We start from the raw sequence: 26,162 nt of genomic DNA on the forward strand, positions 1-26,162 counted from the left end.
TGTTCGGTGAATGCCCCTACAGTCTATCTCTGTATAAGAAATAAGAAGTTTTCACATTTTCAGAGGTCACTTCGGAGTGTATAGCTCAGATTTGAAATTATGGGAAATGGATACCTTGCACCCTTAAACAAGTACATTCCATTTTCAGATCAGATGGTATCAGAGCACTAGGTTTTCTTGACTGACATCACTAGCTTGATTGTGTAGCTTGAAAGGTGTCTTAAGCAGTGTTGAAGATTGTCTGCTTTATTATTCTACAAACTACTTGTTGTTTGAGTTTGTTGAAGCTCTTTTGTTCATTTTTATAATGACAACTTCCATAAGTGAGTTCTCAAAATCGTCCTCCTTCACAAATTTTTTGATGAAGGCTTGAAGCAAGAATTTTTCATCATGATGAATATGGTGAGAGAAATGTATGAGGATGAAAGAAAGAGCTCTAGACTTCAAGAGCAGTTGAATTCCATGAGGGGAGAGAAGCAGTTGCTTTCTGACCAATTGCAGGAAATGGAAAGCCAACTTCATATTGAAAACATGAATCTGGAAAGGATGCATGAGTTGGAGACACAACTCCTTGTTGCCAAAGAAGCCTTAGCCAAGTATCAGCGTGAAGAAGTGATAAACAATTCTAGTTTGTCTTCAAATTCTTATAAGAATGTTTATGTTGGTTCTTTTGAGAAACATATGAGAGGCAAAGGGTCTAACTTGATGTCCAAAATGGGATATGAAGGAAAAGGATTGGGAAAACATGCACAGGGTATAGTTGAGCCAATAATGGTTGAGGTAAGGCCTAAGTATTTGGGCCTTGGCTATGGACAATCTTATGGAGAAAGTTCCAAAGCAGCCATGAAGGCAATTGAAATAGTTACTAGAAGGAGTTTCATTTCAGGTTCTCTATCTCAAGGTTGTAAAGGTTGTATCCTTGAGGAATGCAATAGTTTGAAACATACCTTGCAAGAAGAAGGTGTGCATAAGAATGCACTTGAACAAGAGAATTGTGAAAGCTCTAAAACTATTGAAGGGATTGATGGTGTTCCAAAAGGAGCTTCTTCTTCATTTGATTCACCTCCTCATGAAGGTAATGAAGGTGAAAGAGAAAGGTATAAATCCGATTTCAATCATATTTCCTTTGATCATGTAAATCATGGTAAATTTCCACATAAGCATTGGAAAAGAATTGCATGTTCTTTTTGTGGTTTGGTTAACCATAGTGTTTCTAGATGTTGGAAAAGAATGGCAACATACAGGAAACTTTTGAAGGAAAGGAGGCAAGAAGCCAAAGTTCCATTAAACAATGCAAATCATGCTATCAAGAAGATGAACATGTGTTGCACTTATTGCCATAAGCATGGACATACTGCTGAAAGGTGTTGGACTCTGAATCCAACAATGCTTCCACGAAAATTGAAGAAATTGGAGAAAGAGTATGGCAAGAATGGGAAGGAAGTTTCCATCATTGATATGTGTCAGGATGATACACATGTTGATATTGATGTGCAGTTAAAGGAAGCGCCTTTCAAATGGATTGGTAAGAAATGGTTAGAATTCTTATCCAATTAAAGTTGCATGTCTTTTGATTGAATGCATTTCTTTGTTAAGGGAATGCAAGTTGCAGGATGGAAAAGCTGAGTATGAGACTCACTCTATTGCAACAAAAGTTATATTTATTTCAGCTTTGAAAGTAAATGTACATGTGATCGAGGATATTGTACTTAAGAGAAAGTTGAAAGATAAACTGCATGCATGAGAATGAGATGCATGAGCACAGGGATCATGATGATTTCCTTGTATTTTAAACATGTATGTGTGATTAACTTGAAGGGTTGATTACTTTGTTTTTAACCATGCATGTAAGGTAATATTGACTTGGAAAAAGTTAATTTTATCTCCAAGATTGTAAAGAGGAGAAATGATGAAGTGTTTCATCTTTGTAAAAGCCTTATCATTTGGGAGGCAGCTCTTCTTCTGGAGCGGAGGTGCCATGGATGGGCATCATGACAGTTGATAAGGCAGGACATTTTGGCATCAGTATGCTCTTTTGGTTGACTGGAAGAGGATATTTCTATTCCTAAGTGCTGTACAGTTCAGTTTAGAGATTCAGTAAGCTTTTGGGGACCAAAAACCCTCTCATTTGGGAGGTGTGATCAGGAGCTTAGGACCAAGTGTCGTAAAATGGTCAAAAATGAAAGTGCTTAGAACTAGTTTGAACCTGAATGACCGGATAGATCTCGTCTTCCTGATTCTGGCGCTGCGAACGGTTCGAAAAACAGTGGCCATATGAGAAAGTTATGCCAAAAAGAAGAATTGCCCAATAACATTGAAATTTTGAATTTTTTCAAAAAAATTTAAAATAGAATATTCCAGAGAATATTCTTTTTGGGCAGCGAATGGCAGGCTGCCACGTGGCAGGCTCGGAGGCAGCCATGTGGCCCAAGGTGACATCAGCAGCATGTTGGGTGCATATAAAAATTTTGGGAGGCATGGAGGATCGAACTCACGACCTCCTTGCCACAAGCCATATGCCTTACCAATGCACCAGCGCGACAAAACTTGTTATGGGTTCGGCGGGAACTACATTTGAAGTTTAAAATTACTTTGGGCAGGGCCCGAAGGGGGCCAGCCCCCATACCATATGCCCATCCGCCGAGTCTAGGTGCTACACTCCTAAAACGCCAGCGCGAAATTCGTTAACGGTTGAAACGTGGTCACATTACCACGGGATCCGGGAGTAACAAATAGTTTAACGGACAGTTAGCCCGAACGGTTAGCACGCTATTCAATGCAAAACCGCCAACAATTAAACCCAGGCACATGCGCCGATGACAAACAGTAACCGTTGCAGTTAAGATGGCGGAAAATTTGGTGGAGCGCCAAATTTGGGTGGTCCCGCCATAATTGGCGGGCCTATCTGGACTTCCACTAAAGTTAGCTGGAGTCTTTCTAGGACCAGCTGGCAGTTGGGAGTAAATGGCCATAACTTTGGCTAGGAAAGTCCTTTTTGGACGATTTGTTTTTTGATTTTGGGTCTCTTCGACCTTCTGAAGCCATTGGCATGGGTTTTACAACCATCTGATGTCGTTTGCAGGTGATTTTTCTTCGTGGAAGTTCCAGGAGCCACTAGAGCCAAATCAGTTTGGGAGCTGCATTGGGATGTGTGCAGCCATTGAAAGTGGAACGAAGGTCCATTCTAAAGGTTTTCAGCCTTCTGAATCCATTTCTACAACTCGTTTTTCCTGTTGAGGTATTATTCTCACTGTTTAGCTTCAGGGAAGCTTTCAGGGCCATAAGGGCCATTTCAGTGCTTGAGATGTTTGGAGGCTATGTTCATCCATTTTTGGTGATTCAAAAGCCTATGTCTGCTATTTTCGACCTTCTGAGTCTAATGACAGAGGTTTCAGAACCAATTGAGGTCATATTCACCTTGAAATTCTCCATGCAAGTTTAAAGGGCCACTAGGGCCAATTGGGGAAAGTACTGTATAAGGTACAATTTCACTGTTTAGTGTTTGGGAAAGAGCATGTTTAGCTAATTCCTATCTTTTGATTCTGTATTTACAATTAGATCTGTCTTTCGAGACACTCATATTCTTGTATTATCCTTTGTAGAATTTTTAATACAAGAAGACAAGCCTAGTTTGAGAGGTTTGGTCCAGCAGATGTAGCCCAGAGGGGGTGAACTGCTTTATCATTTTGATGTCTTTATTTGCTGAAGATGATATGCTAAACAAAACTGATATAAAGTGTTAAACAACAAATATACATAACTTTCATACACACATAATCACCTATTCAGCTGCAGAAAGTTGTTTGTCTTATTCCGCAAGACATCAAACTTCAAGTATGTGTATGTCAAAGACTTCTAAGTGTTTACTTCATTATTTCTTTAGGCAGAGCCTGTAGAGGGCCAGGTAGCCTCTGGAACTCATCCTCTCTTTAGAGGTGACATGTTCGGTGAATGCCCCTACAGTCTATCTCTGTATAAGAAATAAGAAGTTTTCACATTTTCAGAGGTCACTTGGAGTGTATAGCTCATATTTGAAATTATGGGAAATGGATACCTTGCACCCTTAAACAAGTACATTCCATTTTCAGATCACATACCCACCCCTTCTCTATGTGGTATTAATTCTCACCGAGTTCAAAATTTTTAAAACATTGTTATTATATTTATAATTTTTTTATGAAATGTAATTTCTTATTATTCTTTGCTGCAATAAGGTAATAACGTATTTAAAAAAAGTTTGATTGTGAAATTAAATCTTAAGTGACTAAAAATTGAAATAAATTTTCTAATGTAAATATTAAAAAAAAAATTAATTAATTTTTTTTTATTTTTTTTCTCAATTTTAATTAGATAATTTACCTAAATTCTTATTTTACCATCATTATATGTACTTTGCAACACAATACCTTTCTTGATTGTATGTCGTACTTGCTATCTTTCTTGATTATGTGTAGTCGAAATCATATCGTTTGCAATATTGATTTCATGATTTCACTGCTGCCAGCGGATCGTTTGCACTACTGACTTCACCTCGGGTAACTCTCTCGATTCATTCGTAATTCTTCTGCGTCAGGCCTGTGGATGTTGTGATCATTATTTTATATCAGATTTTAATAAATTAGTTTTTGAGAGTCACAAATTCATTCCAAGATCACTGCCAGTATGGACACAATCCAGATGGTCAGTAATATTTCAATTGAACCACATGCATCTGCGTGTTATCGTCAATTTATATTATCATCTCAAATCAACCCATTGGGTGACTAAATCATTTTTAATTTAAAGAAATCCTATTTAAAATTTGTTATCTAACTATTAAGCATTCATATTTTATTTTTTGAAAAAATCTTAAATAATTCTACGAAATATCCGCGAGCACACAAAACATTTATTGATGTGCGAGACAGTTGGGTAGGTAATGGAAATGTTTCCATTAATCGTAGTTATTAGCTATGTATGATGGATATACAATAAATATATTGACAAATCCACCCAATTGAAACTAGTCATCCATAAAAATGAATTTTAATAATGGTAACTTCCACTATGATAAAGATAACCTTTGCATTTGCAAAATTGTCTCCTTTTACATATTTTCCATATCTATAACTCTACATCTGCGTTGTACAGTGATGTGTGGTTTGACGGTAAGTCTACTTGGGCGAAGCCTGGGAGACCGTAGTTCAAATCTCATTGAGTACACTGGCCTACTGTGGTGGATGCTCGAGAAGCAGATTTCCCACCCCTGCCTTGGCGGCATGAGAGTCTCGCTTTGCTAAAACCATAAGATCTTAGTATAGGTAGTTGGATGTACTCTTGGTGTTATAGTGGCAACTAAGAGGATTGATCCTAGGTCTCTCATAGATTAAGACACCCTCGCCTTGGCAACACGAGAGTCTCGCTTTGCTAAAACCATAAGATCTTAGTATAGGTAGTTGGATGTACTCTTGGTGTTATAGTGGTAGCTACGAGGATTGATCCTAGGTCTCTCATAGATTAAGACACCTTAAGGCACCCCCTCCTTGGCGGCACGAGAGTTTCGCTTTGCTAAAAGCATAAGATCTTAGTATAGGTATTTGGATGTACTCTTGGTGTTATAGTGGCAGCTACAAGGATTGATCCTAGGTCTCTCATAGATTAAGACTAGATGCTTTGCTAAAACCATAAGATCTTAGTATATCGACTTGCAGGTAGTTGGATGTACTCTTGGTGTTATAGTGGTAGCTACGAGGATTGATCCTAGGTCTCTCATAGATTAAGACTGGTAGTTACCGATTCACCATGTAGTTAAAAAAAAAAACTCTACATCTGCGTTAGTCTTTAAAAAAAAAAATAGATCTTTGTAATTGACTTCTTACAGACAATGATGATGAAATAAAAGTTTAGAGATCCACAAAAGGGCTGAAAATCTCTAGATACTCGCACGTTCATTCAAGGATTACTGCCCAATCTGAATACATATTGGTAAAAGAGTGATTAAAAACAAAAGTGAAATTGAAAAGTTTTTAAAGTTATTTTTAATAGCATAGCTTTTTCTCATATATATTTTTCATAATAAGAGTTGAAGCGCTGGTGCTATGCAGTACTCCGTTGTGCTAGCTTGCCTAACATAAATTTATATTAAATTTAAATTTATTTTATATTTAAAAATTAAATTTAGTTATAAATAATATTATTTTTTATTTAATAAATATTTTATTTTTATTTTAAAAATAGATATTTCAAAACTTGTATAGATCCTTGATCCGTAAAATGTTTGTATAGACATTTAACAGTAAGGCTTATACTTTGCCCATTATAAAGATTACATCTCTTTCGATTATCCTCAATGATAGTATCTACAATGTAGCCTTTGTTCAAATGTGGCAATTGGTTTATACTTTTCACAATTCAATAATTAAACTAAGCGTTCAGAGTTCAATAATTAAACTAAGTGGCAGGAAACGCTAGCTATGCGGCCTTGTTTATCATTTTATGTGTACTAAACAAGGCCATATAGCTAGCGTTTCCTACCACTTAGTTTAAATAAAATATTTTGATTGCATGATGTGTTGTAGAAAATGCTCTTAACAATAATAAATTGTAAAATGAATTATATGAATATTTGTTTAGTCTTATTTCTTTATTGATATTTTTAATGTAATTAAATATTTCATAGTAAGCCAGAGTTACACACACACACACATATATATGCCACTAAAAACATAACATCATGCCCAAACCTACACATGATAATCAACGAGGAATCTCTGCCATGGAGTTAGTTTTGAAAATAATTTTTTGTTTCCTTTTCACAACACAACTAAAATTTCGTACGAGTGGAAATTATTGCCGAAGACTTCTTATTTCAACTTAAGGTGGATGAGGATCTATTGATTTTTTTTAATTGACGACCTAGATTGATTCTCAAGGGAATATGCTCAGCATATGCTTCGTCTCAATGCTTCTCAACTACTGTATTGTGCCACAGAGTTTGTTAGGTTGGATTAACTTTTAATAAATTAAAAAAATTAGATTTGTGCTAAGTGGGCTCCTCGCTAGGGATTTTGAAAGCATACCTAATTTTAGAAAATTTGTCTTATATCTTGGTTGTAAAGGATAGAAACTATTCAACACTTATATACGTGGGATTCTTAAGGGTTAAGTAAAATCGAGGTTAATAATAATATTTTTGTTGCAATAGTTTTTTTTGTTATATATTTATCAATGGTAGATATAAATGAAGCCTTAGCCACATTAATATTTTTAATCTGGTTGTACTAGTTTTATTTTCTTTTAAAAATACCTTAATTGTGTATCAGTGAAAATTAGATGAAATTTATTTTTATGATCAAAGTAGAATTATTTTTTTTATTGATGTGATTTAATATTTAATATTTTAATAAATAGACTTTTAACTTAATTTTATTATACTAAAATGCAATAAATGTCAAATTAAAATTATTTTGAATTATTAATATATTTTAATTTCACAATCAATAAGTTTGTTATTATAACTCTTATATATAAGAGTATTTTGTTGAATTAATTGTTAGTAAATTTTCAAATCAACGACCTTATGTTGTGTGGGTGGTTAGTATTATGGTTTGGTAATTATTTTATGATTACAAGGTCTTGATTAATTGATAGGATTCATTATTGAGTGAAAGTTTTAAAAAACTTTATATCTTGTTGACTTTTTCCATTACACCATAGTTCTTAGACCTTATTAAAGATCTAAAGCAGTAACTTTACATTAAGTAAACTATTAGTCATATGTTCAATGGCAAGTTAATCCACAATAGTTTATTTTTAAAAGTGCAGCGATTAATCCAACTTGATTGATTTTTCATAGTGCAACAAATTCCAGATTCAATAATTCCAATTCGTATGCATTCTATTAGGTATTTATTGATGTGTTGTGAGTTACATAAAATGGGGTTATAAACACCCTTGCTAGAAGAAAAACAAGAAGAGATAAAACATAGTGAATAGATAGTGTTGAATTTAAAGGCATCTAAAGTCCAACAACCTCCTTACAATGGCAGTGACATTTATTATTTAATATAGATAATATTGAATTTAAAATCATTTTAAATCCAACTACCTCCATTTAATAGATATATAATAATTATGGAATTTACTATTCTGTAGCAAGATGACCAAAGCTCATCCATACATTCACTATATATGTCTCGCGTATACACTAATAGCAAAGCAAAGCCATAAATAACGAATATGCTTGAATATCACACTTGGATTTGAAGTTAAATGAATTGGATTTGAAGTTAATTGAACTTTTACCATTATATATTTAACGTCATTAATAACTTATATGCTTGGAGTATATACAGTGAGAATTGAATCTAGTTTAGATCTGCCTATTACATGTACCTGAATATTCATTAATATATGTGCATCTAAAATAACTTGAATTGTGACAAGAACATCATTATAGAATTCATGTGGTGGATCTCAATTTCTCTAATTGAGATTTCAATATTGCTTATTGTAATGGTGAGATTTGAACCATACTTATTATAATAGATGGATTTATCTACATTTTCATGCTTTATACATCCCTCTAATAATGCTAAAAATTGTTCTATGTCATAAAAATAATTGAACTTATATAATGGAGATGAAGCACGATGGCATTGACTATCTTTTTGCAATATCCCCCACACACATTTTAGTAAAAAAATGTGAAACCTTGAAATCATGAACACTGTTTGGGCTGACGTGGGCTCTTGTAGTGCGTGAATAGTGTGATATCATTAAATGCAGGGATCCAAAGCAGAAAAATTTATGATGACAATAGTTTTCAGTGTCCTTCATTTTACGTTGACATATATTCATGAAATATCATTTAATACTTTTAAAATATCATGGAAAGACTAGAAAAATGAAGGACAAAGGCCATGCCCTCAAGTTAAATCAATGTGTTAACTCTATAAATTGTATGTAGTATAAATGATGCCTACAAATTCATTTAAGCAACATAAAAAGAAGGGAAAACAACTTTACATTTTATAACAATTAAAAATGGACTATAATACATCACAATATTGATGGGTACTCTTAATTTTTAAATATCAAAATGACATTATTGATGGGTACTCTTAATTTTTAAATATCAAAATGACAATTGCAATATTCTCATTCCTGTAAAAAATGACCTTTCAATTTTTTTTTTAATTCCATTCAAATACGCTAAAAAATCCAAAAAAACATTCTTTGTAACATCATTTCAGGATTGAGTGGAATTATTAATGCCTACGTACATGGTCGAGGAAGGGAGATCATACGACCGCATCTTGCAACGTGAACCCATTGAAATCATGGCACGTCATTTCATCTCTAGCTCACTTGTTGGCAATTGTGAACAATGAAATAATCCAAGCAAGCTTTATAGTCGAGACTTTAGCTCCAAAATTTCTTATAAGTGATTTTTTTGTAATTAACAGGATTAGGAGGGTTGATTAATGAAGAGGCAAGTTTTATCACTGCATCCGGAGAAGGGAATTAAAACGTTGGAATCGAGGTACGCGACACTGAGGAATTCAGTATAGAAAGTAATTTCATGAAAACCCGTTTTTGAACAATATAGAATGTACGATCCATTGTCAGCAAATAATCAACCAGTACGATAAACTAACCTCCATTGAATGCACTGACAACCATATTGCCAAGTACATTGATGACACAATAAGACTCTATGGTTCTTAACCAATAGAAATGCAAATAAATAGATCGAATTGTCAATAAACAAAAATAAAACCAAATACTTTAATGTTAACTTTAGTAAAATCTAATTTAATTTTTGGTCAATTGTCCAACTAATTGAAAGTCAACACAAATCAAATAAGTTATTACTTGCCTTGCGTTAGGGATAATAATATTTAGTGAATATCATAAAAGATGTTTAGCTGTGAAAAATAAAGATAATGCTAATGTAACTTTTAAACAAGTGTAATATGGAGTGTTGCGACTTAGTATTGTATTTTATGAAAAAAGTAATTAGTTAATATATTTGATTTTTTTTCAAATTTGGAAAAGTTTGTTGAAAAAAAAAAAAAAACTCAAAATGTAAAATATTTAAATTGAACCATAATCCAATAAGTTTTAAATAACCAAAAATCTAAATTTGACCAAAAATTGTATGATTAGATGTTAGAAAAAAGATAAGCTCAAAATGTATCATAGTTAGGTTGAGTCATATCCTAATTATTAAGGCATTGAATGATTAACATTAAAAAATATTATTTTAACCATTTTATAACCTATTTGTAACTATTTTTACAATAAAAACTATTATAATACTTTTCGATTTCAAAGTAAACAAGATATTTGGATTTGAAAGAGTGTTTTGGAATAACCCATATAATGATGTCAATATGCGTTATGTCAACTATATACCCTTTAAAATGGACTTTCAAAAACTTATAGATTTAAACAATGCAATATTTTTTTATAATAATTTTTTTAAACAACTAATTATTTTATTATTACTAATATTTAATTTTATAATATTCTCTTCCTCTCTCAAATGATTGTCTTGTGACTTTTATGTTATAAATTTTCTCAGTAAAACTTCTTTCTTATATTTTAGCTTTATATTATGTTATTTTTATTTTATAAATTTCTTCACTAAACTTTTATTTTTATTTTTTAACTTTATATATTATTTATGATGAGTGAAATATCCAATTAAAATATCTTATATTTCAAAATTCTCTATATAATTTAATATTTTAGAAATTGAATAATTAAGCATTTAAATTAAAAAAAATAGACTAATTAAATATAAAATTAATTTTTATTTGATGTTTAAAGTAAATTAGAGTAATTTTTTGGAGATTTGAAATTTTTCCTCGGGAGACCATGACCTAGCATCCGCTACGCTAGACCCAGCCTCGGCCCTGTTGGCTGCCTCGGTGGCTCCCTGCGCGGACTCACTCGTGCGCGGTGTTCATTTCTAGATATCCCTCCTAGATCTATACCCCTTCGCGCGATGTTTTCTCTGGGCTGGATCGAGGACTATGAGAGTTGAAGCCAGGGCAAGCTCGCCCCACCCGAGCTAAGTCGTCGGCGATATGGATCCGTCAACGCCTCACTGTTCTGCTGCAGAGACGTTCATAAAACTGCTGGAATCTCTCCCAAAGAAGAAAGCAGTTGAAGCCGCGAAGTTTGTTAAGCGTCTAGATGATATTCCTGAGATCAAGCTCCCTCCTAAGGGGCCGATACAGGTTGCACTCTCACTGTCAGAGAGAGCTTTGGTCGGGCAGTTCACTGGACTCTGGCCCTCCCCCAAAACCACGGAGAGTTGGGTAGCAAGGAATTGGGCACCACTGATCAATCACAGAGTCACCTCATACTTCCTAGGGAAGGGCTTCTTCCTCTTCGAATTTGCTGAAAAGGAGGATAAGGAACTGATATTCCGTAATGGACCCTATTTCATGGGCCCTCAAGGGCTATATCTCAACAAGTGGATGCCTGACTTTGACCCATCAGTCGACGTTCCCACAGTCGTTCCAGTGTGGGTAGACTGCCCAATCTGCCTATGCACTACTGGAACTGGGAGTCTCTTAAACACATTGGGAATACATTGGGCAAGTTCATAGACTGAGCCAACAACAAAGATCAATTCGATTGCGCTCATATCTATGTTGAAGTGGATCTTGAGGTGGGCTTGCCTGAGGCAATAAAACTAAAGGTTGGAAATTGGGTGCACCTCCAGAAGTTGGATTACAAGCAGCTACCGTTTAAGTGCAGAAAGTGCCATGTCTATGGCCACTTTGCCCGTAACTGCCCAAAGAATAGTGAAGGGGAAAAAAACAAGGAGGAAGGATGGACATAGGTCAAAAGGACCAAAAATGCTCATAAAAACCCTAGATCAGGAAATAAAAATGACAAGGTCCCCCAGTCAGGGCCTGCAACTCAAGCTTCCCCCATGGAAGATCAAGGTAACAAATTTACGCTGTTAAGCTCAGTGTCAGAAGACCCTAAAGGAATAGAGAGCCAGAAGGAAGCATCGCCCCACATGGAGGTCCCTTCGGGGTCAAAGCAAGCTGAACCTAGTTCAGACAAACAGAATGACATACCCACAGCAGATGCCAAGGAAGAGCAAGGATCGGAGGACTCAGAAGAGGAAGGTGAAATAGGGGATTCACACTCCTCGCCTAGAAGATCATTGAGAGGCCGCAAATCAGCTCGCGAGAAAAGAGACCAGGAGACTTATAAAGACAAACTCCAAGGAAGACAACCAACCCTCGAGAAACTCATGGCAAAAACTCCGAAGATGACTAGAAATCAGCATCAGAGCTCTAAAGGAGCGCCCCACTCAAAAATCAAGTGATGAAGATCGTCTCCTGGAACTGTAGGGGTATGGGGAGCAGAACAAAAGAAGAAGCCGTCAGAAGCCTGATTAGAACTGAATCTCCTGATATACTCCTCATCCAGGAGACTAAAATGGAGGATAAGTCCTTCCTCCACTCAGTCAGTAAACTGTGGAAAAGAAGTGAAGGGCAAGCTGTTTCAGCCCGAGGTGCGTCAGGAGGACTAGGCACCCTTTGGAACGCAAATAAAGTCTCAAAAATCAAAGAAGTCGCCAACACCCATTGGCTGTTCACCAAGCTACAACACATGGAATTAAATGAGTCCTTCTGCCTCTTCAATGTGTATGTTCCAATCAGCGCAGGTGAGAAAAAGAGCTGTTGGGATTCCATCAGAAATATGGTAGATTCGGAAGATTTAAAGAATGTCATCATCGCAGGGGACCTTAATCTAACCCTCTATCTAGCTAAAAAGCGTGGAGGAAGCATTGTAAGGGACCCAGCGCGAGAATGGGTTGAGGATCTGCTTCAGGACTAGGACCTGATCGACATAAAACCTTCGTCGGGAAAATACACCTGGTCCCACAAAAGACTCGGTCCGGGGCACATCGCTGCAAGGTTAGATCGTTTTTTTGTACAAAGTTCTTTTCTTCTCCTTGGATTAGATTCTAGAATGCATATTCTTCCATGTAGTGTTTCTGACCACAGACCCATCAAGCTCGATTTGCTGGCACATATGAATCAAGGCCCCATTCCTTTTAAATTCAGCCCCCTCTGGGTTAAAGAACATACCTTCATGCAACTGGTAAAAGATACTTGGAAGCAACCAGTCAATGGTTCTGCCTTCTATGTTTGGGAGGAAAAGCTCAGGAGAGTGAAAGCTGCTTTGAAATCCTGGGCCAAATCCCTTCCCAACCCAGCAGTGGAAAGGAAAAATATCCAGGAATGCCTTGAGATCCACCATATGAAGTCGGAAAATGAAGAAATCACAAAAGAAATCCTAGATAAGGAAGCCGAGCTACAAGGGAAATTTCTCAAGGCAAGTCTGGATGAGGAAGAGTACTGGAGGGTCAAATCCCGTAGGCTTTGGCTTAAGGCTGGAGACAGAAACTCCTCCTTCTTCCACAAGCAAGCCCAAGCCCGGAAAAGTTTCAATTCCATCTCAGAAATCAAGGAAGAGAATATATGTCATAAAGACATGCAAAGTATAAAAAAGGCTGCATACCTCCACTTCAAAAAGCTGTATAATGAAGAAGAGGGACAAGGGCTGGTTTTAAATCCTGTGGACAAGGTACCCTCGCTGATCACTACCATTAAGAAGCAGTACTTAGAAGCAGAAGTCACCAGTAATGAAATTAAATCAGCGCTCTTCGCAATGGAGCCAGATAAGGCCCCGGGGCCGGACGGCTTCACAGCTAGATTCTTGCAGAGCTGTTGGCAGATAGTGGAAAAAGACTTGTGCAGATGGTGAGGAAATCTCAAGCATGCCAGAAAATAGGGGGAAGCACCAACTCAGCCTTTTTGGCCCTTATACCTAAGGAAAAAGGTGCCAGCTCCTTTTCCAGATTTCGCCCTATTTCCATCTGCAATATAGGCTACAAGTTGATAACAAAAGTAATTGCAAACAGATTAAAAACCATCCTTCCTGACATCATCCTCGAGAATCAGGGAGGCTTTATCCAGGGAAGGCAGATTGTTGATAATTTTATTATGGTCCAAGAGGCGATTCATTCAAGTCTGGTTCGGAAAGAGAAAGGAATGGTCATTAAACTAGACCTTGAAAGTGCCTTTGACAGGGTAAGACACAGATTCTTGTTTGAGGTCCTCCATAAATTTGGCTTTGGACTCAAATTCATCAATTGGATCAAAGCTTGTATCAGCGAGCCCTGGATTGCCCCTTTGGTAAATGGGAGGGCAACTGACTTTTTTAAAACCACTAGAGGGCTGAGACAAGGATGCCCTCTTTCCCCCTTGCTCTTTGTCCTCTAAGATTTTGTCCTAAGTTTCCTTCTAATAAAAAAGCAGAATGACCAAGAAATAATGGGACTAAGCATTGCAAGAGGTGTAAAAAACATAAACCATGCCCTATTCGCGGATGACTCTCTCCTGCTGGGCGCAGCCTCCTTATCCACGGCTAATCATTTCAAAGATGTGCTGGATGCTTACTGTGAAGGTTCAGGAAGCAGAATTAACAAAGGCAAATGTCACATTTACTACTGGAACTCTTCCCCCAGATTCCTCCAAGCTATCTCCAACTGCTTTGGATTTGCAGCCTCCTCTCCCTGGACCTCTTTTAAATATTTGGGGCTCCCTGTTTTCCAAAAAGGGCCCTCAACAAAGATTGGATGCCGTTATTGGAAAAATTTAAGCTTAAAATTCACACCTGGGGATTCAACTGGCTCAACATGGCTGGAAAGAAAGTGTTGGTCAAAGCAGTCTTGAACATCCTTCCTACTTACCAAGCTGCAGTCATGATGGCACCTACAGGTATTATGAGAAAAATGGAGGATTATATCAAGAATTTCTTCTGGAAAGGTGGAAAAGATAACGAGAAAAAAATTCCCCTTATTAACTGGGACACAGTCTCCCTGCCCAGAATGGAAGGAGGTCTCAATTTCAAGAATCTCAGCAAGCAAAACATTGCCTTGGGTGCAAAGCTTCTATGGAGGATAATAGCTCCAAAGCCGGGTTGGGCTCAGGTTGCGATGTGGAGGAAATATTTCAGTGGACAGAGAACCCGCTGCCTTGACAAGCCCAAACCAAAAACTGGAACGCTGATTCATAAACTGTGCACCAAAGCGGCCCCCTTGATTAATCTTCACGCGCATTGGATTCCTGGAAATGGTAAGCGCATCAGCATTTCGGATGACCGAATCATGGATAGTGAGCCCCTCTCTGAAGACCGCTCCCTACTGATGCTGAGAGAATGGATGGACAGAGCGGGCCTAAAAACGCTATGGGATATCTCTCAATGGGAAAACGACAAATGGAAGAACTAGCTTGACATCGAGGTACCTCACCACCTCTCCAGAGATCTCATCTCTCTCCGATCCCTCTTAGCAGGCAAAGCTCCTTTAAATGCCATGAAACTCAACATCAGGGGATGGGGGCCTTCATCTGGTCATTACTCAATGGCGCTCAGATATAAACTCCTCTCCCTGCGACCTTACGTTCCCCCTGATCCGAAGCCATGGCAAGGGATATGGTCGCGGACCTCAATTCCTAAAATTGATGTTTTCAGCTGGCTCTTATGCCATCAAAAGATTTTGACAGATGACAGGGTGCGCAGAAGAGGATACAGCAGGCCATCCCGCTGCTCGTTATGCGAGACTGATGAGGAAAATTCCCCCCACCTTATGCTCCGTTGCAAATTCTCTGCTGATCTCTGGACCAAGGCCTTAAAACCATGGAATGTTGGCTTCGCCTTGCCAAATCGCTGCGCAGACCTATTTGCTAATTGGAAGTCTAGGTATCCAGGAGGCTCCCTTCAAAATGTCCACATAAAAGACGCCTGGCTCGTCCTCCCTAAACTCATTTGCTGGCATATATGGCTAGAAAGAAACCAGCGAATATTCAGAGACAAAAAAAGTGACCTCAAGATCATATGGGAAAAAATCAAATGCCATTTAAGAGACTGTTTGGGCGATCAGCTTGACAGAGCAGATTTAAGTGACCAAGATGCTGTATGGGGTGCTCACCTTCATCTCAATTTCACTGACATTATCAGATCCTCTCCTCTCCATAAAAATTGGCAAATTCGACTTGATGCTGGAGATTTTTCTGAGTTTTGCAGCAAGAAGGAAAGATACATTCTCTTTTTTGACGGGGTAGCAAAAGGCAACCCTGACAGATCCGGTGCAGGTGGAGTAATCAAAAATGCTGAGAACAGAACTGAACTAAGATTTGCCTGGGGCACGGGCTTCAACACAAGCATCCAAGCCGAAGCTCTGGCTCTCTTTCAGGGCCTCAAACAGCTCATATCCCTGCGTATCAAAAATGCAACTGTTTTTGGGGACTCCCAATCCATCATAAAGACCATTGTAGACAGCTCCCTTCCAACTGATCTAAGGCTCTCAAGATTGATGAGCAGAATTAGAACTCTTATAAATTCCTTTCATAACCTGGAATTCTTCCATGTAAAGAGAGACAACAATAAAGAAGCCGACGCTGAAGCCAACAAAGCGGCTCCCCTCTCACCAGGAGTCCTGCTAAGAAATGAAGACGAAGGTTGGGATCCCATCCCTTGACTAATAGTTTAAAATGTTTTACTGTCTTTTATTGGAGCAGTTTGTCTGCTTATGTAAATCAGGAAAGATAGAGAAGACCAATCGTATGATAGTCCAAAGAATTCGCAGACTCACTAGGGGGGAAACCATCTGGTTCCTATCCGAAGAGAAATCTGAATTCTGTCTATTTATTGTAATCTGCAATGAGGCATTTTTTGCCGAGAATTAATACATCATCTAACCGTTCCTGTCAAAAAAAAATAAAAAATTAGAGTAGTTTTATGGATTTTGTATAGATTTTTGTTTTTAAATAAATATTGTTAAAATAGAAAATTTGTTCATTAAAATTGTATATTAAAAATGTTAATATTATATATTATAAATATTTTTATTATTTTTGACATTTTTATATGATATTTTTTTTTTGTTGGTCAAAATAATTTCATTAGATTTCCATAAAAACAATGATTACAAAAGATGTCTCAACGACCCCTTTTTCCTCATTCCTACCAGACTTGTTGGAATTGGGCGTTGGAGGATGCCACAAATAAGTCTTTACATACTTTATTTCCGCCAGGCTTAGTAGCCATACAATGCTTAAGGAAGACAAAAATATTACAAAAACTAACAACAACATATTGAGGAGGGGGATGGGGATGGAGAACTGGGGGAGCTTCAAAATATCTAGCATGTTCCTGCATATGAAAATCAATATGTTCCACCCGAGATTCCAAGTTGCGAAGGTGGTCATTCGTTCTACGATGGCTTCAACGAAGGCTATGCAACTATTCCAATATCTCATTTTGACTGAATTGTGTATCATTCATATATGCAACTAATTCATTGCTTCTTCATACCTTTGGTCACAAAGAATATCCATATTAACCTGGATATCTCATAGTTGCTCTGCTATGGAATCCATGGTTGTTGGAGCCACGATATAGCTTAGAGAGAGGGCTGGAGAGTGCACCACTTTGCCCTCACATTCCAGTCTGGCTGAGTTCCCTGAATATGAGTTGTGGCTAAAATCTCAACAACCTATGTTGATGTTATGACACCCCCCCCCCCCACAGGGAGGCCTCCCTCTTTGGTGTGGCATTGTTTTCACTACAAAAGGGCTGGCTGACGAGGTCTTGGAGTACCCTTCAAAGCTCATGCTAGAGAAAAGATGAGAACAAACCCTATAAATAAAATACGAACTGTCAGTCTTGAATATGATAGAAACCCCACTAGGGAAGGATCGGGGATAGGCTAAGAGGGACTCCCTGGGATCCCAACGACCTACCAAAAAAGACATTTTCCCCCCAGCCCATTAACCCTCTGATGTAGACAACTACCACCCGAACGAGCTGAGAGCAAACCCACAAAACACCTGCCTCAGAGTAATACTAATTCAAACAGCTAATGGCACGTAAGGGAGAAACGAATGGACCTATGGTCGAGCAGCAAATAGAGGAGGCCTCTAAAGGCGAACCAGAAACTGGCCACCTGCAAAAGCCAAATTGATGAAACCCATGACTATAGCTAATAACAAGGACACAATTTGACACTTTGGAGACTTTCATATGTAATAGCCATAATTCATAGTATTCCCCTTCCTAAGACCCCCAATGATGGCTCAGGTGGCAAAAGATAGACCACCTAGCTAGGAAGAAATAAGACAAAGTTACCTGCTCAACATCAACAGAGAAGACCATCGAGAGCCAACAAATCGAAATTGAGCGTGGGTATCGAAACTTCTAGCTAGAGGCTAGGCCAAGCTCCAATTCTTCGCACTGAGGTGTTTCGGGATCCTAGATACTTGTTTGAGAGACGAATTCATACCAAACTAATGTGGACCTATTTGCCACTGCGTTGCTCATCCAAAGCCAAAATCTTGACGAACATCCATGGTCCCTGTCGCACGCTCTGCAATGCTACCTCCTTCCCAAATTCATTGCCTGAACTTCCAACCGCGAGCTAACTGCTCCCTTTCCTATTAACATAATCACAACACCGTCTTGAGAGTTCTTCCTGCGAGCATACTAAATTATTAATATGCTCATTAATATGAGCATGACTGCCACATGGTGGAGGGGGAGAGCCTCGAGAACCGTCGTTGTAACATGTGGTCACCCCTATTAGGGGGAGGGGAGTCGTCTTCAAGGAGGCTATGAAGGGCCTGAAATTCCTTAGGGTCCAAGTCAACTACACTCAAGACGTCATGCAATGGAGTGGCGAAATCCTTATGCTGATCCATCGAGCACCGATTGGCCAACTAGTTTTTCACTTTATTAGTAGCTCGCAAGACGTGGCCGGTGGTATAATAAGCAAATATTTCCAGGAGTATTTTTATTCTTTCCACCTGGGACTCTAAACGCCAACTTCTTGCTATTTTGGATGGGGGAGATTCATCAATGATCTTCTGGCTCATCTAACCTACCAGTTTAGAATCCCCCACAATGTGAATATTCGAGCAACCTTGGTTAATATCTAGAGTGAGACCTTTCTCCAGAATGATCAATTCGACAACATTATTAATTGTGCTACCACAATAACCTGCATAAAGACCAACTGGGGAGCACAGTGAATTTGGAAGCACACCACCATAGCCTGCCGACTTGATGTTACCTTTGTAGGCTCCATCAAAACTAATTTGAATAAAGGTTGTTGTAGGTCACTGGAAAACAAAGGGGGAGGATATTGGAACTATCGGACAGAATGTTGACTGAAGAGGAATCATATCCTGGGATAAATTAATATATAGAAGGATCGTTGCTTTTGAAAGATCGGCCTTCAACTCATTAGGATCCCATTTCTCCGACACAACAGTCTCCTGTGTATTCTCTTTAACTGTACTCCATGTAGGCACTGGAAGGGGGATGGTCTTGGAATATAGCACGGTTCCTTTACTTCCAGATATTCCTAAAAATAAATCCAAGAACCAAGCACTAGGCTCTGTTGGCAATCGGGTTCTTATAGCAATTTCTTTTACAATTTTCAGTTGTTGCTTATATATGCTCTCGATTGTGATCAATGGGACCAAATAGGGTGACAACTGTATTCCGCACTTTTTCTATGATTTGACATGAATTTGGTAGATGAGGCATCGTTTTCTCCTTGTGTTTGCATAGGGGACATTGAGAAGGACCCATAAAACCTTTCTTAAGTAATTGATCCCAAGTTAGGATTATTTTGTGTCCAACTAACCATAAGAAATGGGTGACTTTTGGCCAAAGTTTCCCATTCCATATTCTGCGTCATATGCTATGTTGGAGACTGTTATTAGCGTTTACCTTAATGAGGTAGGCTTCCCTGATGGAAAACCAACTTGTAGTCGAGTAACCCCATTTGAGTTTATCGCGCTCTTGAGAAATAGGGATTCTCCACTATTGCAGTTGTTGAGATACAACCTGCCAACATTCTTGAGGTGCCTCCATATGCCAATCACGAGTAGATTTCCAAGCTCACCATTCCTGTTGGGTGGTGTTCTCTATCCAATAGTCAACGACTCGACCAATGCTTTACTGATTTAATTGATTCTTAAGGTCCATAAGGGAGACATCCCTATCTAGGTGAGGAATTTTTTGCCACAATTCTTCCCAAATAAGGCAGACATGCCATTCTTAATTTCCCAGAAAAAGTGATCATGGATGAGATAGTTATTCTGGTTGGCTAAATTCCATATGGTAGAACTAGTAGGAAAAGAGGGATCCCACAGGAGCATGCACTGAGACCTTCTTTGACCATACTTCTGAGTCCATCTTTGTTTCAACTGCTCTGTACCTCCCTCGATCCAATGCCACCACAGTTTGGCCCCTAATATCGTGTTCAAATTTTCTGGGTCCCATAGCCTTAGACCCCCTTAAGCTTAGGGAAGGCATAGTTTATCCCAGGAAACTAAAGGCCATTTGTTTTTAAGGGTGGCTCCATTCCACAAGAATTTTTTGAAGATGGAGATCAGATCTCGATAAATACTCTTAGGGGCGGGGAGAACCAAGAGTTAATAGATCGGGATTGCTTATAGGACTGCTTTGAGGAGGGTTGCACGCCTTGCCAGGATGAGGACCCGGAATGTCCAGTTGGACAGTTTTTTCATGAGTTTGGTGCATATGTCTTTCCAACAAGCAATACGAAAAATATTTGCAAGTAAAGGGACTCCCAGGTATTTCGATGGAAGGGAGTAAATTAAGAAGCCTAATAAACGAGGCAAGAAGAGTTGCACAGGACAAGGAGTATGAAAGAAATAAATATTAGATTTTTCCTTATTGAGGGGCATACCTGAGGCTGCTTGGAATCCAGATAGGATCCCATCGATCATTAAAGCTTCCCAGATCGTGGGCTATCCGTGCAAAATATTGTCATCAATGAACTGTTGGTGAGTCATGAATATATCTATGCCTGAGAGGTGAAGCCCTTTCAACTCATTGTTGGGCTTTGTTGCCATGATTAATCGACTTAATACCTCTGTGGCTATGATGAACATGAAAGGGGATATCACGTCTCCTTGCCGAATGCCCCTTGAAGAATGGAAGGTGGTTGAGGGGGCATCGTTCAACAAAATTGAATAGAAAGGAGTTGAGATCATAGAACGAGTCTAGTTAATCCAGTCTTCTGCAAATACGAAAGCCTTCAGAACTGAAAGGAGGTATACCAGCTGAGATGGTCATAGGCTTTGGACAGATCCATCTTAAGAAGCATCCCTAGTTTCTTATGACTCTTGAGTGAATGAATAACTTCATGGGCAGAGACTATTCCGTCCAAGGTCTGATGCCCTTCTACGAACCCCGATTATTATGGGCTAATGATTTGATGGAGAATGGGATCCAACCAGCGAACGAGGATAGAGGAGAGAATTTTATAGATCACATTGCATAAGGCGATGGGTCGAAAGCCGCCTAGAGTGCTGGCCTCCTTAGATTTCGGAATGAGGATGAGGAAGGTTGTATTTAGACCTGACCAAATTTGCCTTTGTGATCTTCCAAATTTTCTCAACTCATTTCCAGGAGAAAACAGATTTCTTGTAAAGTACCCTTTCTTCACCTTATTCTTAGGTTTTTAATGTTGTTTCTTGTTTTTGTTTGTTTGTTTACAAATCATGCTATTGTTGGCTTCTTATTTTGTAGATATTTTTGATGCCGTTTCCTCTTTAATGGCTGGGCTTTCTAAGTTCTCCATAGAGACAATGTCCTTTTCTAGGTTTTTACATAGTCTATTCTTTTCATCTATTTCACTTCTAGCTGAAAAAAATCTCGACTTCTAATCTTTCACATTATTCTTCTTTCTCCTTCAGTCGATTGCTAATCACCTCTTCTAATTTCCTTGCTTCTTCAAACTGTGTCTTTAGGTTCATAATTTCCTCCTTGAACTCATATTCTCTTTTGTCACATATTTGCAATAACTTCTTTTGATCTCTGCTCTCATTTGCAAGTTTATCTATTTTAGCCAAGGATGAGTCATGCTTGGCTTGATGTTCATTTTTATTTTCTTCATGAGAATTAGGTATAATTATATCAACAGAACATATCTCATTTAATTGAGCACTTTCTTTTTCAGAAGCATTTTTTCTTCTTCTTCTTCTTCTCTTTTTTTGCACTGCTACTACTAGTACCTCCTTCACGCATGAGCTACAATCTATCCCATATTTATTTTTCAGAATTTAAATCTATTAATGTATCAAGGTCCTTATTATCAAGATTGTTATACATTGCACATTTTTCCTTAGCATTGCACCATTGTTCTTAACTAGACAGAGAATCACCTTTACTGTATCCATCACATACAAGCTTCCATACACCAGGTCCATAAGCTATCAATTATGATTTTACCTTATCTCTCCATTCATGAAAGTTTGTTGTATTAAGCACATGTACACTTTGATAGTCCATGAATCAATCAAATCTACCTTCCAGCTACTATGCTTACACATAAGGAACCTACTCTGATACCAATTGATGGAAATTTGAATAAACTAAGGGGGAGGGGTGAATCACTTTAGTACATTCATGGACATAAAATTATTTTCTTTTAACTGATTAACTTAACTATTAAATGAGAAGCTTAACACATTATGAAAAACAAATTTAATATGTGAACAACAAGTAATATGTAAACCAAAACATCACATCAACACATAACAACAACACATATGGACAACATATATAAGTGGAAACCCATAAAGGGAGAAAACGATGAATTTTTTTATCGTTGTGATGCAAAGGTAAGCTCCTATTACCTTATTAAATCCTATTTTATATAGGCTTCAACCTACAAGAGGCTTCTACCTCAATTTCTTCTGCAAGCTTCTACTTGCAAGGAAACTCCAACTCCCGTCAATTTTCTGTAGGCTACAACCCACAAGATGCTCCTACCTCAACAAGGTCCAACCCGTTATTTATCAAGCTACAACCTGAAAGGAGACTACAATACCTTGATACATACATGAAACAACATGATCGTTTACCTGGTTTATAACTCTGTATACCTCCATCCCTATCTCTGCTTCTTCTTCTCCTCAAATCTACTTTACATCAACTTTATATATGTGCCAGGTAACTAATAGACAACACCTCAATCAACTCTCATATTCTCTAACTCTCTAACCTTTGTCCTTTCCAAAAGCACATATTTTTATAAACAAACTTTGATGGAATTTGGTATCCCAAACATGAACATGAATTGAAAATACTTTTCTCTTTGAATTCCACTCATTCATTTCACACCTTTTGAGATTTTGAATATTCAAATAAAATAAATGCTTCACCAAGTATTATTTTCAGCCCCATGTAATGATTAAATAAACAAGAATGACAAACATAGCCTTTGCCTTGCATCATGTCTTTTCCTTGCATCACAATAATCTCTACAACATTCTATCATCAACAATCAACAAGCATATGTAATCAACAAGGATGTGTAACGTAAGAACTCCAAGACAACCATCCCATCAATGACACCCTTTGGTATTCTAATTTGTTGTTCCTTTTCCATAACAATATATATAACACCATCAACGCACAATCATCTCAACATACAATGTCAACATATGAAAGCAAGCTCTAACAAGTTGTTCTCCTTCACCTCCAAAGCATAGCAATACTTGCATCAACATAAGCATGTCATGAACAATACATGTTCAACTGTGCATACATTAACTATGCATACATTATACTTTGTTGATCCTTTACCCTTCCGTCAACAAATAACATATCTCTTTCCTCTGCAACATGCCAACTCAACAACATAGTCCTCTGCAACATATCTTGCAACATTTCTCACAGAACCATTCAACAACTACAATGCATCAAGCCATAACTATCATCAACATCATCACAACAACGATCAAGAATATGAAAACATCAAAATATGTGAATATGCAAGTAGTTCAACATATGTATATGTAAGCAATCTTAACTTCTTTGTAATCTTATCAACCTTTGCACCATAATCAACAACCTTTGCACCATAATCAACAACATAACAATATATGCAACCTCTGCAAATAACAACAAGAAGAAAACAAGTTGCTTCATACATCAACTGACATCACAACACCACAATCATAATAAGCCTAGCATCACAATATCACAACATCTCCATAACAAATCAATCAACAATATATGAAACAACATAGTGCATCAACATAAGTATACCTCAATGCATCAATATCTCCATAAGTTATTCTCTGACAAGTTACATGCTTAGCTGCACTTCCTCACACACATATGGTGATCACACTTCTTGCTACTCCTTCGTTGTTCATTTTTCATCAATGGAAACAATGCCAACACTGTTATCATATCTTTGCAAATTGATGGATGTAATAATAATTCATTGAGTCCAAAGCGCAACTAGTAACTCCAATCAAAGGTTATGTGGTTAGAATTTACAATTTCCCTCCTTTTTGTTTGAAAAACATTATGTTTATTTCTAGATTGGTAAATGTTCAACTCCTAAGGGGTATGAAGCCATTGGGTCAATATACAGGAGTTTTGTCTCAATTGCAAATATGACCATTTAGATAGGCAAAGGGATTACTATCGATGGCATATCTAGGAGGAATTCATACTCACGATAATCATTAGGCATTTGATTTGGGGAAATGTATAATCTCACTTAAAAAACACACTAGTGTCAAATTATAGCATCAAGTTTATACGTAAATGAGCAAGTTTTTTTATCCATTTTGGATCCAACTTGCTACAAGTCACAATTTTTTACTTGCTCACCTAGGTTAGGATTATTTAATTTGTAGTAGTGTTGGTGATTTCATTAGGATAGAGGAATATTGGTGTGCATTTGGTCATATTATTCTAGTTCTGAAAAGGAAAATAGTGATGGAAAAATCTTCTAAACTTGAAATCCAATAAATTATGGAGCAAATTAACCAATTATAGGAAGAAATCCTTATAATGCAATTAAAATTCAATCAAATATCCTCCAATAGAATGAAAGTCATGGATTTTCTTGTGTAACAAAGGACCTTAATGTAGAAATTACGGTATAGATTTGCAATTGCTCATGAAATTTTAATCAAAATCACAAGACACAAACCTACTTTACTGCTCTGCGAAAAGTAATTCACAATCTAGAACAAAATTTTTAGACATCCAATAAGAAATAACACACATGTAAATATTATTTTTCCCGAGGAAAGCAAACTGCTAAAAACCCTAATGCCTACTTGCATTCATATGATGAATTGAGATGTATTGCAATTGTTTTGCTCAACTAAGCACACCATGCAAGTGAATAACCTATCTCTCTGCCCACTGAGAAGTTTTGACCCAAAATTAGTAAATTTATGCCTCTTCTTGAGCCCTATTTCCTTGCGCAATTCCTTGAGAAATTAGGCCCCTATTATTTAGGAATTTCTCCAAAATGGATTGTGTAATTCCCAAGGTTGATCACTTAACTACATGCAACACCTGTACACTCAAGACTAATCTATAACTGATGTTACACTGCCTTGGAATCTCCACCACAGCTGGGGAACTCGAATTCACTACATGCACTAGCTATTTTGGGTTGATTGATTAGTTAATTGGATGATCACTGAGTTTTACTGAAGTCCCACTGCACAATTGACCTTCCACTAGTTCCTCCTACAGTTGGAACTAGTTTAACTGAAAACAACTTGAGATAACTGAATTTGATTGCTACAAATTAGCAATCACCCATACTTAACTGAACTCTAACTCCAACTCAAATTTATTGAGTAAACTAGGTGACACAAGCCATGTCACACAAGTTAACTGCATCCAAGTTGTTTACTGATGTGGAAATTTATTTTTTCTCAATTTAATCAAGGCAAAACCAAATTGAGAATTTATTGTTGCATTTTTCAACACTTAATTCAGAGAAATGAAGATGAGATAATCGTTATGTGTTAACAAATAGAAGTTTTACAAACTGCAATGGACAAAAAAACATCTGATCCCTCCCTTTCAAATATAGAAATGCCAAAACAGCTCAAGTAGTCCTAGAGATGAACTAGACAACCACTCCTTAACAAAAAAGCCAGGAACAAAAGGGAAACTACACAGGTTAGATCAGTAAATGATAAATTACAAATGTTGTCTTTTTTTACATTTTTTGGGCATGTTTACACATATAAAAACAACAATATAAATATAAAGGATGT

The 26,162-nt window shown here is 37.4% G+C and overlaps 2 protein-coding genes across 2 annotated transcripts; both read left to right on the top strand.

The window, feature by feature from the left end:
• The first annotated feature begins 12,987 nt into the window (after positions 1–12,987).
• Positions 12,988–13,785, top strand: LOC149230805 (uncharacterized). The gene has a single exon (XM_089381418.1). It carries the CDS (start codon positions 12,988–12,990, stop codon positions 13,783–13,785), a length of 798 nt encoding a protein of 265 aa, XP_089237544.1.
• A 1,660-nt stretch (positions 13,786–15,445) lies between these two features.
• Positions 15,446–16,561, top strand: LOC149230806 (uncharacterized). The gene has a single exon (XM_089381419.1). It carries the CDS (start codon positions 15,446–15,448, stop codon positions 16,559–16,561), a length of 1,116 nt encoding a protein of 371 aa, XP_089237545.1.
• Positions 16,562–26,162: the final 9,601 nt, after the last annotated feature.

The sequence above is a fragment of the Pinus tabuliformis genome, chromosome J (genome assembly GCF_031772625.1).
Source record: "Pinus tabuliformis cultivar Carrire ecotype Pingquan chromosome J, CPIR1, whole genome shotgun sequence".
Taxonomy (NCBI): domain Eukaryota; kingdom Viridiplantae; phylum Streptophyta; class Pinopsida; order Pinales; family Pinaceae; genus Pinus; species Pinus tabuliformis.